Genomic DNA, 14,504 nt, shown 5'->3' with positions numbered 1-14,504 from the left:
TTGAAGACCTAATGTTGCATTCCCTGAACTTCTGTACAAGTGCCTCACCTCCTGGTTACATTAACTGAGGCCAATCTACAAACAACTAATTAAAGCAGACGTTTGCGACTCTCCGTTTAGAAGCAGACATTTAGACCCTCCCTTCAATAAGAAATGATAAAATCTGGAGTTAGTGCACAGGGATATATGTTTAGTCCCCATTGTAATAGTGAGTTACAAATAAAGATAAGATAGTATATTATTAATTCATTCATTTAATAATCATCTACTAAGTGACTATTCTCTGTCAGGTATAGTAGAGTTCCCTACAGTTTTACACACTAACTTCTAATTTCTCTCTTGATCTAAAAATTTTCTCTGCCTCAAAATATTGGGTCGATAAGAAGAAACAGAAACTTCATGAATTTAAACCATTCTCTAGGAAAAAAAAAAAAAAAAGCTTTACGTGAATTAAACTAAACTGACAAAAGGATTTTCCTTTTAGATAATAACATCCCTCCTCCCCACTGGCCAACCCAAATGTTTTACAGATATTTACTTGGTGAAAAAATGCATTTATTTTGCAGCTTTGGCTGGGAACAAAAGTCGTTAGTGATGTGAACAAAACAATGTATGCCAATGTGACGGAACCATGAGCAAAGATCCTCTGTCACAGCCTCCTCTGCCCTGAGCTGGACGCAGCGCTGCAGCTGTACACCCAGCAAGGCTCGACTGCTGATCTGAAGGCTCAGAGTGAGGCGCTCACCCTGAGAAAGGGCAACAGAAGCAGATGAAGCAGTTCCTGTTGCGCAAAGATGAGTAAGGAAGGTACCAGGATCATACCCAAGTATTCACACCCAGGCATTTATACCTCTGTGTCTTATATTTAAATCATTTGTCGAGCAACAAGGCAGGTGAGGAGGAAAAACAAGGACATTTATTGGCAGCTAGGATGGTGAGTGTGTAATTGCATCCAATTGGTCCACAGCCCTCAGAGATGCTGTTATTCCCAATTCTGCACAGAGAAAAAAAGCTGAGGCACCACAGAGCGGCCTGTCCCAGATCACTCAGCCAGTTAAGTAAGGGGATGTGCTACACTATAGTATACTTTCTTAATTATTTTAATAAAGATTATATTTTTACAGAAAGAAAGCATAAATGATTAGATCTATTTTTTTGGATATTCCCACCTACGGGAAGACCACCCATTTTTTTTTTTCAATACCAGATACCACAATCTATGTGAAGGCATAATTGCCAGAGCAGTAGGTAGCAACTGAATGTTGACTTTGAAACCAAAGTCAAATCCAATGCTCAGTCTTGCAAGGGGCGATGATGTAGTTGGATGGTTCTAGGCCCTGAGTTTCCTCTTGCTTTCTCTGTCTTGTGGCCATTTAATTGCTCGTTTCTGTCTACATCAGATAAACAAGCTAAAGAAATCAAACATTTAAGAGTGTATTTAGAGAGTTCATCTAAAGAATTGAATATGAACATAAAAATTATCGAGATTTGATCATACAAGGTAAACTTTACTTCCTAAAATATTATGCATTTGATCTTAACCTTTCCCACTGGACTTCTGAGATGTTAAAAGCTAGAGGTCACTCATACATTGCTACTGGGAGTGTAAAATGGTACAGGCATTCTGGAAAAGTTTGGCAGTTTCTTTTAGAACAATGCGTTTACCAAAGGACCTGGCAGTTGTACTCTTGGGCATTTATCCCAGAGACATGAAAACTTAAGTTCATGCAAAAACCTGTACATGAAGGTCCACAGCTTCTCTTTTTGGAAAAGCCAAAACTTGACAATATCTTAACTGTCTTTTAAAGGGTAAGTAGTTAAGAAACTGTGATACATCCAAACCATGAAATACTGCTCAGCAATAAAATACTGACACACGCAACAACAGGCACGGGTCTCAGGGGAATTTTGCTGAGTAGAAAAAGCCAATCTCAAAAAGGTACATATTGTATGATTCCATTTATGGAACATTTTTGAAGTACAATTATAGAGGTGGAGAACAACAGACTAATGGCTGCCAGCGGTTGGAGGTTAGGGGGTAGGGGTCAGGCATGGGTATAAGGAGGAGGCAGAAGGGAGCCCGCTGGTGATGGGATGATTCTGCATGACTCTGTACATTCAAAGTGGTGGTGGTTACACGAATCTACACACGATAAAATCTCACGAAGCTAAACATGCGTGCGCACGCGAACACACACACACGTGAGTGCATGCACTGCACACCTGGGGAAAGTAGAATCTAGGAATAAGCTCTGGGGAGTGTGGCAAAGCCACTTTCCTGCTTTGACAGTGCCCGTGGTTATGCGAGATGTGACCCCTGGGGGGAGGCTGGGAGAAGGGTGCAGGGACCTCCTTGTCTGTTTCTTTTTTTCCCAACTTTCAGGGATTATAAATATTTCAAAATAAAAAGGTTTTTTTTAAAAAAGCTGGGAAATATGTTTAAAGGTATCACACATACATAGGAATGCACAAAAAACCAAATCATTTTAGAGAATACAGAGAGATGAGTCATCAGTAAAATCCAGCTGAGAAGGTCAAAATAAAAGGCTTGAAAGTTGGAAACCAAATTTGAGAGATCTTTGCATAGGAGACAGAAGGGATCTGGAAGAATCCAATGCCGAGAGGCTGGGATCACCCCGAGGAGGCTATGATCCCTCCCCTGCCGAGAGTCGTGCCATGCAGAACAGCAACAGGGCTTCTCTGGAAAGCTAGGCATCCTGAACAGGTCTGCATCACGACTGCCAATGATCCCGAGATCCGTCAGAGGGCAGCTGGTCTCCACGAGGAGCCCCAGCTACCTGTAGTCAAGTTTCCTGAATTAGTTTACCTGGCAGATGCCTGACTGGTTGGTTCTCCAGCTCCACGGGGGAAGAAGAGAAAAGGAATCCGGGCCCTTCGAGTGGTGGCTGGTTGAAAAGGCACTGGGTATGTTTTCAAACTCAGTGAGGATGGCAGGAGACGCAGCTGGGAAGCTCCACACCCGGAGGAGAGGAGCGGCGAACACCTCGTAACCCGCCACCCACTACAGGGCAAGAGAGGTCTGCCTGCCTAACCGTTAGGCATAAAAATGAAGCCAGGCTGGTATGCTGTGACCAAAAAATCTCCAGGTGGTTGGGAGGCCTTTATTTTTGACTTCTGAATAAAATGAAAGGTTCCTCTTTTCCCAGGCATCACCCCAAACAAAAATTTGTCCCAGTTCAGTGTGTAAGTTTGCAGAAGCAGAACCAAAAGGCTTCTTTACTTAACCCAGCAAGAATCACAGCCCCATTCAAATGGGAATGATCTTTCCTGGGAAACCATGGTTTCTGGGAATCAAGTGAAGAAAAACCAGCTCAAGGCCACTGAATCGATTCCAGAAATAAACTCTGGCTGAGAACTCAATGTCACCACCCGGTTGCCTCAAATAACCCGCACATTTCAAAGGTAATTGTCAATTAACTCGGGACCTAATTTTGAGAATGAAGTTGAAGAGAACGAATGGATGAAAATAATTATGCCTTTGCTATATCTGAAAATGGAACTATGTCCCTCTGCCATTAAGTCTTAGAAGGATGGGCTAGAAATAGACATCATTTGTCCCACAAGCTGACTGAGTATTTGCTAAGTCTGGGAGGCAGGCTACGAAGACAAGTGAGACAGGGTTCCAGCCTTCAAGCAGCTTAACCTCTATCAAGAGAAACCAACAGGTGTCTAAAATACGTGATGCACACAGAAGCAGATGTTCTTCCACTGGTCATTCATTTTTATACCCCCTCCCTGTGTGTTACAGTTGGCTTTGGGAGACACTTTGAAAAGAGTAAGTGAAAGGGTAAATGAACGAATGAACAAACAGTGCAAAGAGCATTGAAAAGGAAAGGAGGACAGGTAACAAAGGCCTAATAACGGGAGAATTATAATCAGAATGGATGTGAATAAAATGCTAGAAACACTGAAGGGAAGAGAGGGATACAGGAGGACAAAATACAGGAGGACAAAAACTCTCCTAAAATAAAATCAGCATTCCTTCTAAATACTACAATACTACTTCAAAGACATTAAAAAAAAAAAAAAAGAGGACAGATTATCAGTCTTCAGGTCTTCTGAGAGGAGATTAAACATCTCATGGCTTCTTTCAGAGAAAAAGAAAAAAGAGGAAAGGGTCCCAGATGCTTCCAAATCTGGGTTTAAGGGTGAAATTGGGCTGACACCTCTATCAACCACCTTCTGTATTCAACCTCAAGGTATAAAATATTTGCCACCCATGTGAAAATCCAGATGACCCTTGAACAAAAGCGGGGGTTAGGGGCGCCGACCCTCCGCACAGTCAAAAATCCATGTAGGATTTATAGTCAGCCCTCCATGTCCGAGGTTCCTCCACACCTGCGATTCTATACCTGCAGATCGTGTAGCACTGTAGAGTTTACTGCTGAAAAACATCCACGTGTATGTGGACCTGTGCAGTTCAAACCCATGTTGTTCAAGAGTCAGCTGGGGGTTCCTCTTTTCTCTCTTCCCAGGAACAAGCATCTGCGTTCTGTCCTCTGGGGTAAGAGAGTAGAGCCCAAGGTCTCCATGCTGAATCCAAGTGCTTGGTCTGCAATGAGACTTAAAACCACCAACCTTCTCCCAGGTGTGATTCTTAAAAACAATTTCTGAGTCAACACTGAGCAAATATCACCTTGACCTGGCACCTTTTCAAAGTTGGTTGTTAATGGGATCACCTTTGTATTACTTGCTCATCAGAGAGCCAGAAATTTACTGCAAAAAAAGAGAGGGCTAGAGGGCTACTCTCCGGATAAAGTGAGACTTAAAACCACTGCCGAACATCTGGGAGTGAGGAAGGTTAACCTCCGCGTCAGGAGAGCCTTCGACAGCTAACGTCTAAAAAGCTTCATGTATTTGCCTGAATGAAAAAGGCCACTTGCTTTTTCTATCTCCCTCCAAGTAATTTGAAATTGTATGATCTGCTTGAGAAAATTAATTCTGATAACTTAAATCTTCTAGCACTTTTTCATTCATCTGATATGCTAAAATACTTAGTGACTTGATGCAAACACACATTTAATTAGCATGATTTCCTCCTCTTGGCCCTCCTCTCACAGTTAATTTTGTTTAGGAACTCCCTGGCGGTCCAGTGGTTAGGACTCCGCACTTCCACTGCAAGGGGCTCGGGTTCGATCCCTGGTTGGGGAACGAAGATCCCGCAGCCTGCACGGTCCAGCCAAAAAATAAAGAAGTAATAATAATAAAATACTTTTTTTAAAAAGGAGTTAATTTGGTTTCAAAACACATAATGAAATTTGTTCTAAATGAAGTTTTCTTTCAATAACAAGTTTCAGAACACAGCAACTGAAGAAGCCATCCCTTCCTGCATAAAACCTACCAAGTATCCTGGTGGGTCCGAGGGCATTTGTGCAGCCCAGAGAAAGGAGACCGAGGAAGATTCTGGGGCTGGTCAGGAAAAAATAAATCTACCGAGAAAATGGCTGAGGCTAAAAATGGAGTCCAAGCACGTCAAGGGGAAGAATCAGACAACATTCCATGCCTGTGTGTGGCCAGCTCGCCTCAAGTTCTGCCCCCTCAGTCACCTGGGCATGTTTGTGTTTGTGTCCTGCTAGGTACCCCGCCTCCAACTGTCACCGCATCCTTCCCTGACCCGGGTCACTTCGGGGTCACATGAGATTAAGAGGAACCAAATCACAGTAAAATACCAGCTTCTCTGCTACTGTGATGGTCTTTCATATAAAAAGGAAAGAATGAATGGACTGACAATTCTCCAATTGTGAAGGTGAACCATTTAACCTTTAAAGCAGCTTTAAGTTCTCCTCAGTCTACAAACTTCGTACATACTAGAAGTTCCTACAGCGTAAGTCGAGAAAACAAAATGTATTTTCACTTTTCAATAAATTTCCAAGCTTAGTGACAAAACAGGCTCCATAGTTTACTAACTGGAATGCTTCTGCTGTAAGATTTTTCCTTAAAAATGCTGCTGCTGTTACAAAAACCAGTGAACCCAAACGTAGTCTCCGGAGAGCAGCTTTCGTAAAAGTCTTTCCTTCTAGTTTCCTTTAATGCCTGCTTTTTGAGAACCATAACAAAGTTGAAAAGGGGATCGAAGCCATAAATAATGCTTCATGAAAAGAGCCTTTCTTTGTCCTAACTGCAAGTTAAATCTTCATGAATCCTGCTAAAGAATATTCCTAAGGCCTGTGACACAGAGAAACGTCAGGAGACAAGCACTGGCTCTCGATCTCTAGGCTCCAGGCTCCAGGCCTGCCGCCGCCGCTGCCCTGCCCCTCTGCTAAGTCTGTGAACGCAGCCCAGCGGCCTGCCCCTCCTCTTGGGCCCGCCCAGGCCCACGGCGCTCCCTGCGGCCCGAATAAGGAACGCCAGCCCCCATACCCACCCACCCACCGCGCCTCCCTCGGGAAGGTCCGGGCTGCCCAGAGCCCCTCGCCTGCTTTCTGTCTGTCACAGCTTAATGAACAAAGGCACAACTTGGTTTTTCACAGGCATCATCTTCTCTCCCTCTCGGCTAGGGTGTAAAAATGCGTAAGAGAAATTGGAGGTGGCATACGAGTACTGATGGGAAAGAGAGGGTAATACACAGCTATACCAAAACAGGTGCTGTAACAGGTGTGTGTAAAGAAAGTTCTAGAGTGCAGGGGGAACAGCTGACTCTGCCTGGGGAAGTGAAGGGAAGCAGTACATAACTGCAGGGACCAGATCATGAGGATGAGGCGATTCAGGCTGGTGCTCCAGATACACACAGAATCTCTGATGGTTCAAAAAGCAAGGGTATGACCTAATCAAATTCATATGCCTTGGTGGCAGGGCTGCAGAGCCAGGGAGACTAGTTAGTGGTTGTGGCTTGATTCGAGCTGAGTGGGGAACTGGTGACACATGCACCCGTAATCAGAAACTGCCATGGACCGATGTCCACTTAACGTGTCTCCTTGGAAAAAAGTCTCTTTGTAAACACCGTGAAGTCTTTTTCAGTGGTGGCATTATTAAACCAGGAAAAGAAGCCACTCCTCTCTGTTTTTTATTCCGACAACTGTCCAGGGTCCACAAAGCACCAGCCCCTTTGCAGAAAGGGCTGCTCAGAGCCCCGGCCATTCGCCAAATATGCCCCCTACACTATCTTCCTGGGCTCATGAAGTTTCAGACTTGGAAGTGAGGATGGCTGTCCTGAAGTCAAACATTCAAGTCAAACAAACGGCCTAGTGGAGGACTGACTGCCCAAGATCCCGGATCCGTCAGTGAAGTTCTTTTCCTTTAAACAATTTCATTGGTTCCTGATCTCGGATGCCTTTAAACAAGGCAAGCCAGGCCTAGCCCCTTCCAAGTGTCTCTCATAGTCTAACTCCGCCCAGATCCTTCTTCCTAGCCTGTTACTACAGCCTTCATGTACTCAATCTCAAATTACCTAAAAGGGCCCCTCGTTTCCAACTTATAAAGAGCTGTGAAGTGGAGAATTTTTTTCACCTTAGAAATAAGATGTAGTAAGTTGACATCTTAATTTGTAGGCCTACTGAAAACTTTAGTTTTTATTACACATCCTTCTATCTGAAAAGCTACGTAATAGTTTCTTCAATTGTAACTTTCTATGATTTTCTTTTTTTTAATTTTTATTTTATATTGGACTATGATTTTCACAAGAATAACATATATGCAAGGTATAATTAATACCACCGTGTTTTCCATTTACCAAACAACACATTACCTCTTATCCTGAGACAAGTTTATCAGAACAGCATACCTATGACAGTAACGTAAATATTATCAGGCCATGCTGGCTTTGCTACGTTTAAATTCAACGTTATGTAAAATGCACTTCTGCGAGTATCTGAGAGCAGCCGCACAGCCTGATAAAATCAGAAGGCAGCCAGGACTTCAGCCACAGGACAGGCTAACAGGCAGAAAGGAAGTCCCACAGCTCTGAGCCCAAAAGGCAGGTCGTCTATTTCTGCTACAATGGCTGCGCCCTGCCTCTCGCCGAGGACCCCCTTCAGCTCCTGTCTTCCCTGCTCCCCTGCTGGCCCACAGCTCCCAGCCACGCCCTCCCTCACAGGTCTGCTCCTGGCAGATGGCACCCCCTGCAATGGCACGCGTGTGCCCGGGTGGCGAGGACGGCCAGCAAGGAGGCCAGCCCTGTCCCCACCGGCGAAAATGGCCACCTCTGGTCCACTTTCTCACATCACGCCCATCCTCATTCCTCCCCCGGAGTCCGAAGGCCCTTCCAGACGGAGCTCCGTCTCTGCCTCCGGATGCCTCACCTCTTTCACGTGGGTGTGAAAGGACACCGACATGTCCAGCAGGATCTTCCGCTGCTCAACTCGCCGAACAAAATCTTGTATCCGGTCCTCGAGCTGATGGGCGGCCTGATAGATCTCTTCCGGGTCACATTCCCCAGTCTGAGCCAGCTGTTCTGCTGCTTCTAGTAATTTATCCGCATTGGTGTATGTGTTCTGTGCAAGAGAACGTTCAGAGACACAGAAGGTGAATAAAAGACAAACTGGCCAGGCTGGGAGCCATAATACACTGGAACAGAGTCAGCGTGTGATGTTCCTTTCTGTAAATCAAACAGAAAAAAGAGGAGGGCAAGATGATTTCAGGAGCTCAGAACATCTCCACGAGCAGCCTTTTCCATTCTCGTTTGAGGTTGTTAAACTCTGAACCTCATGGCAAAGCCCTTCCATCTGAGGCAGGGATGGGGTATCTGTAGGCAGCTGCTGGCCGTCTCGTGACTCATAAAGGGCTTTGGGCCTTTTGCTGCCGCGCAGCCAGAAGACAGCGCGTAGCCACAAATGCCTACTTCACTTTTTCTCCTGGTTTTATGACAGAGTGCAGAGTTCCAGTTTTGTGTCTTTCAGTATGATATACCGCTTTAGGATAATTCCCCAAGATCAACTGAAAAAGTTACGCTGCAAACAAACATAAGCTGCTGCCTCTTTTCACATGTTTCTACTTATCAGTAATTCCGTGCTTATCTTTCTCTACTTTGGGGGATACGTTTTTTAAAGAAAAAGGAAATAATAACTATAATGGCTATAAAGTAGCCAGAGTTTTAAAGAGCCGAGAGTTGAGTGTCAATGGGTGTCTAAAATACTCTGAAAATTACTCTGTTTTAATTCTTGATAAATGAGGCTGCAAATGGCTTCCTCAAATCAACAGGTCTGTTAGAGACCCGACAGTGTTCGAGGGACCTGCTAGCGAGAGGGCTGCCGAGGGGGGTGGGGAGCAGTCCAGCCAGGTGGGGGACCTCAGTGCAGGAAAGAACAGAATTCAGGGCCCCGAGACGCCCAGAAGAGGCATGCAGCTCCCCGTGAGACACTGGCTGAGCCCTTCGTCCTTCTCCTTCCCCAGCATTTCAGTCCCACAGCCGAGCAGGGTCGGCACCTCATGGGTGAGACGGGGGGTGGCCCCAGGTGTGCGGAGGGCGCCCCTGTGGGGAGTCCGAGCCTGATGGGGCACGGGGTGCCCCTGCAGTGGGAAGCCTCCCAGGTGGAGACTGGTGACCTCCAGGGGTATTAACCTACTAAGCCAATGCATCAAGGATGATGAGAGGCGGGTTCCTCATTTTGGAGAAGGGAGTTACAAATATGAAGAAGGAGAACACTTGAGTCAACCCTGCAGCACTGGATTGGAATTGGAGGATCCATATAAGTTCACGGTTTTCAAGAGAAACGTGTGTAAATGTGCACGTACCCTCATGTCCCTCCCCCGCCCCCCATCCACCGAGAGGGCCTGGGAACAGCGATGGCCCAACAGCACTAAGCATGGTAGTTCCCAGATCTCCACTGGTAAGCACCATTCTGCTCTGGAGGGAACCAGGGCTCCGTGGAGAAATGGTGGATTCCAGGGTTGGGGTGAGACAAAGTACAAGATGAGCCTGAGACATCTTACCGTGCCCCAAAGCAAGGAGAAGCCCAAGAACAATGAGGACAGGAGAGAGAAGCCAGCATGAGGAGGCGGAGGCTGGCCAAACGAGGGACAATCTGAGCCTCAGAGGAAACAGTGACAGTGATGGAGGATAATCCATCCACTCAGTAGGAAACCAGGGGTCCCGACTGACACAAAAAGTAAAACTGGATGATGGACAGCATAGTTATAGAATTTCAAAGAACCTCCCCACAAAGTACTTGCTAATTACAAAGGGGGAACGACTCACTTTACAACGGAGACATCTGGCAGACACCACCTTAACCCAGGGATCAAAGTGGACACCATAGGTAACAGGACAGATTAAACTGTTCAACCCTTGAAGGGACGGAGTTAGGAGGACACGGCAGCACTCTCGGATACACCTGCCGAAGACGTATAACCAGAGTACCACCATGAGGCAGCATCAAACAAACCCAAAGTGAGGGGCATTCTCCAAAACAACGGGCCTCAGATTTTCCAAACTGTCATGTCACAGAAGTTAAGGAAGGACCAAGGAGCGACTCTAGGCTGAAGGACACTAAGAGATGTGACGACCAAATGTCACAGGTGGTTCTACACTGGATCCGTTAGCTATGAAGGACATCGTGGTCTGAGGGTTAGAAGGTAGTCATGTGTCAGTGTTAATTTCCTGATTTTGATGGCGGTATTATGGCTGTAGAGCAGAATGTCCTCTTTGGTAGGAAACACACACTCAAGTCAACGGTTTAGCGTGGGGGGTAGGTTCTTCGTGCTGTATTTCCAACTTTTCTGCAAGTTCAAAAAGATTTTACAACAGAGTAACACTCAGTGTGATAAGTATGAGGTGATCTCAAAAATGATGCTGACGCACACTTACAGAGCACGCGAGGCCCAAGCGTCAGGGTGGGGTGGGGTGGAGCGGTCCATCCTGGGCAGGCTCTAAGGGGGTACAGTGTCGACAGGGGATTTAAACGTGACAATAAAGACCAGCTGGAGGGCGGTCTGCTCTTCGTCACCAGCATAGGCTGACGGCTCCCGGATCCAAATGTGCCCCTGGCACGAGCACTTACTGGGCGTGGGTCTAAGGGCCTCCCCCGCACTGAGCTGTCTAATCCTAACCACAGCCCCTTTTACAGGTCAGCAGACTGAGGCCAGGAGGGCAATCTCAAGACTCAGAGGCCAAGGCTGGCAGGTGGTGAAGCGGGACGCATCCAGGTCTGATTCAGGGGCCCTGGCTTTCAACAACCCAGTGTATTGTTCAGCTCACCCCTCGCAACGGTGGTTCATGCAGCCCTGCTTCACACACTGCAGGGCTGACAGTCACCCCCGTCTGCCTGTCCCTCTGGAAAACCATCTTCAGGGGACTTTTCTTTCCTGGTACTATCCAAGTCTCACGGGAATGTTCTGCACTATTAACAAAGGATCCTTCAGAACTAGAAATGATGGGAGAGATGTCAAAGAACCCCGTAAGACTGACCGACATGGCCAGACTGGGAAAATGCCTATGTGCACACTTTACATAGTCTTTGAAATCAATTATGTGGCATCATTTGAAAAGCACAGTCATTCCCAATCTGACTGCAGAGCTTCAAAGCACAGTTAAAGGGTTTTGTATATATTCACCGTGACCCACTGGGAAGCTAAGCTGTCCTGATTCCTGCGCAGAGCAGACAGTGAACCTGCCCACTTCAAAAGAGCTCTGGAACAACAAAAGCACTTTTCAGAAAAGTCCACTCTCTGTCCTGTGCCACTCTGGGCCTCCACATCCCCTGCGGGGCAGTCTGGCAACCTGCCAGCGGTGACTTTGTGACAAGAAGCCCCTCACGCAGATTATCAAACCACCTGGGAGATTTCGAGGGACAGGACAGAGACTGTCACGTCAGTACCTGGGTGTCGCCGACGTGGTGACCCGCAGCCTCAGGCTGGAGAGGATCACCCCTCCTCGTGGCCGGACGGGCGAGGGAGGAGTTAAACTATGAATGAGAATCGCAGCGATGCGGTAATGATGAGGAAGCCATCGACAACGACACAAAAAAGAGTGATGGAAAGTGTCGGGGCCAAGAGGAGCCTCAGGAGGGCTCACAACCACATGCAGCGCGGATCCTGGACGGGGCCCCGAACGGGGAGAAACGAAGGGAACCTGAACAAAGTACGGACCTCAGTTCATCAGTATTAGTTACTAATCCTAACAGTATCAGTTCAATATTACATTCGTATAATATTATATATTATCAGTATGATGTTAGATCAATATTAGCTTATTAATGATAACAAATGTACCGCACTAATGAACGGTGTGAGTTTTGATAACAGGGGAAACTGGGTGCGGGGTATGAGAATTCTCTGTATCATCTTCACCATTTTTCTGTAAATCTAAAGTTGTCTAAAAAAGTTTAATAAAAAGATATATGCGTATATATGTACACACACACACAGAGCAGATTTCTGAAAACCAGCCTCCACCTAGGGAACAGGTCCTGAGCACTGTCCACAGATTCTGTCACCTAGTCCAGCGGTCCCCTACCTTTGTGGCACCAGGGACCGGTTTCGTGGAAGACGGTTTTTCCATGGATGGGGCGGGGGGATGGAGGGAGGATGGTCAGGCGGTCCTGCGAGCGATGGGGCGGCAGAGGAAGCTTCGCTCGCCTGCCCGCCGCTCACCTCCCGTTCCTAACAGGCCGCAGACCGGTACCGCTTGCGGACCCCTGACCTAGTCCTTCCCTCCTGGGAGGCTGGCCCCCGGCCCCTCAGCGCAGCCCCTGGGCACAGAGAAAGCTCTCCTCGCGATGGGCAGCTACCAGCCTCAAGGCTCCTGGGGGACGGTGGCTTTAGGGGGATCCACGCTTCCCTGCGGGGCCTCCCAGGACCGTGCTCGGCAGCTCTGAGCAGAGGCACGACGGGGCCTCGGTGCTGGACGGAGCAGACGGCGTAGCACGCTGCACGCTGCACGCACACACCTGCTAAGAGCCGAGTCCTGTTTTCGCATCTGTTGTCGCTACAGCCGTGAAGCCGCTTCCCTCTCCAGTTTAGTAAGTGGATCTGCAGGTGACAGAGCCTCCCAACACATGCCAATTCTGAAAGCTTTCCGCCTCTTCGCCAGCAGGTAAAGACAGTTACAACAATCAACGTCCCAAAGGAAGAAGTGCATTTCTGAATGATCTGGGACACGAAACAGCACTCATTTCGTCTCACCTCTCATTTTACGCTTGAAGACCCTGAGCCAGCAGGAGGGACTCCGTGACGCTGCCTCGGCAGAGCAGTAGGTGCTGGCGGAGCTAGGGGCAGCCCGCGGCCTCTCTGAAACCCAAGGCCAAGGCCTCCCTGTGCACAGAACCTACCCTGGATCCTTTGGCCATGGAAGAAATAGATCTCCGTGTGTTCATAAACATACGGATGAGAAACGCTAGCTTTGGAGCACTTGCTCTGTGCCCCGAAGCAGCCCTGTGACAAGGACACGATTTCACTTCTACTTTATAAGCCAGAACACCGAGACAAAGAGGTGCAAAAACTCAGCCAGCAGTCAGGAGAGCTGGGACTGTCCCAGAAACAAAGGCCTCGGCCAGGGGTCCTCTCAGAAGGGAAGGCTGAGTCGCTCAGTCGTAGACGTACAGCAGGGAGGAGGTGTCAGGTAAAGCAGGCTGTTTCTGAGTCTGAAGAGACTGGACTCCCCTCTTCCACCCACTGCCCTGTCCCCAGGGCATCTCCCCCGGGGCCCAGTTCCTGGTCCATGGGGTGGGGTACCAATCCCTGCAGCGAGGACTGAAAGAGATACTGTAGGGCCAGGCCGGGGTGGGCCCAAAGAGTTTCCTTTTTTCTTGAGAAGTAAATTAAAATTGCACAATGTCCTAGGTCTCAAGAAACACAAGAGCCTTTTCAAAGGAGGATCAGACCTTCTCCTCCCTACAATCCACAGCAGCTACAGCCTGGGTCTTACCCAAGATGGCCAGAGGCTATATTTAGAAACTGGTAAAAAAAAAAAAAAAAAAAAAAAAGATGGGTTTTCTTGATCTTAGGAAAGACAGGAAAGGAGGAAAACACAAGCATGTCACGCCTGAATTTCAGGTGTGCCGAAAGTGCCCACGTGCTGTGCTCAGAGCACCCTCCCTGCAAAAGATGAATGAGTTCAGGAGAGACCCCAGGGGTTAGAGAATTGGCCTGATTCGCTTCTAAAAATCCAGAATGAATGTTTAAGGTCTCCTGCTTTCCTGAATGCCACACTTCTTTATCCTGGAAGACAAGTTAATTATATCGCACACAAAAAAAGCTACTGACAGAAATGGCTTCCTGGAGAACAACTTCGAGATGTTTACGTCTCTGGAAGGTGATTTGAATCCCAGGGGACAAGCAGACATGAGAGAAGGCACCTACGGGAAGATGCTATGCCAGAGATGTACTGACTCCTATTAGAGAAATCTTCTGTGCTCTTGAAACCAGCTTCTTCCTTGAACCAGAATGTTCTCAGCTTTCCTTGCTGCTGTACTCATAGCTTTTTAAATCTAAAAAGGGACATTAAACTTGGACGATTATTTAGAAGGTAAAAGAGCAGGTGACTGTCAAAGAGCACCTTCCTTTCCCAGAGTCATTTGCAAAAAGCTTCACGTGGAAAGCATTGTTAATTT

General features: G+C 47.3%; 1 protein-coding gene across 4 annotated transcripts in view; it reads right to left on the bottom strand.

Moving 5' to 3' along the window:
* Positions 1-14,504, bottom strand: part of TRIO (trio Rho guanine nucleotide exchange factor) — a 370,516-nt gene that overhangs the window by 148,810 nt on the left and 207,202 nt on the right. For all 4 annotated transcript variants that reach the window (XM_061189136.1, XM_061189139.1, XM_061189138.1 and 1 more), the window contains exon 11: positions 8,259-8,450. In XM_061189136.1, coding sequence (XP_061045119.1) covers positions 8,259-8,450 — 192 coding nt within the window. The remainder of the gene's footprint in view (positions 1-8,258; positions 8,451-14,504) is intronic.

This window comes from Eubalaena glacialis, chromosome 4, assembly GCF_028564815.1.
Source record: "Eubalaena glacialis isolate mEubGla1 chromosome 4, mEubGla1.1.hap2.+ XY, whole genome shotgun sequence".
Classification (NCBI taxonomy): domain Eukaryota; kingdom Metazoa; phylum Chordata; class Mammalia; order Artiodactyla; family Balaenidae; genus Eubalaena; species Eubalaena glacialis.
The sequence above is the reverse complement of the archived record's forward strand: the minus strand, read 5'-3'. Positions and strand labels throughout refer to the sequence as shown.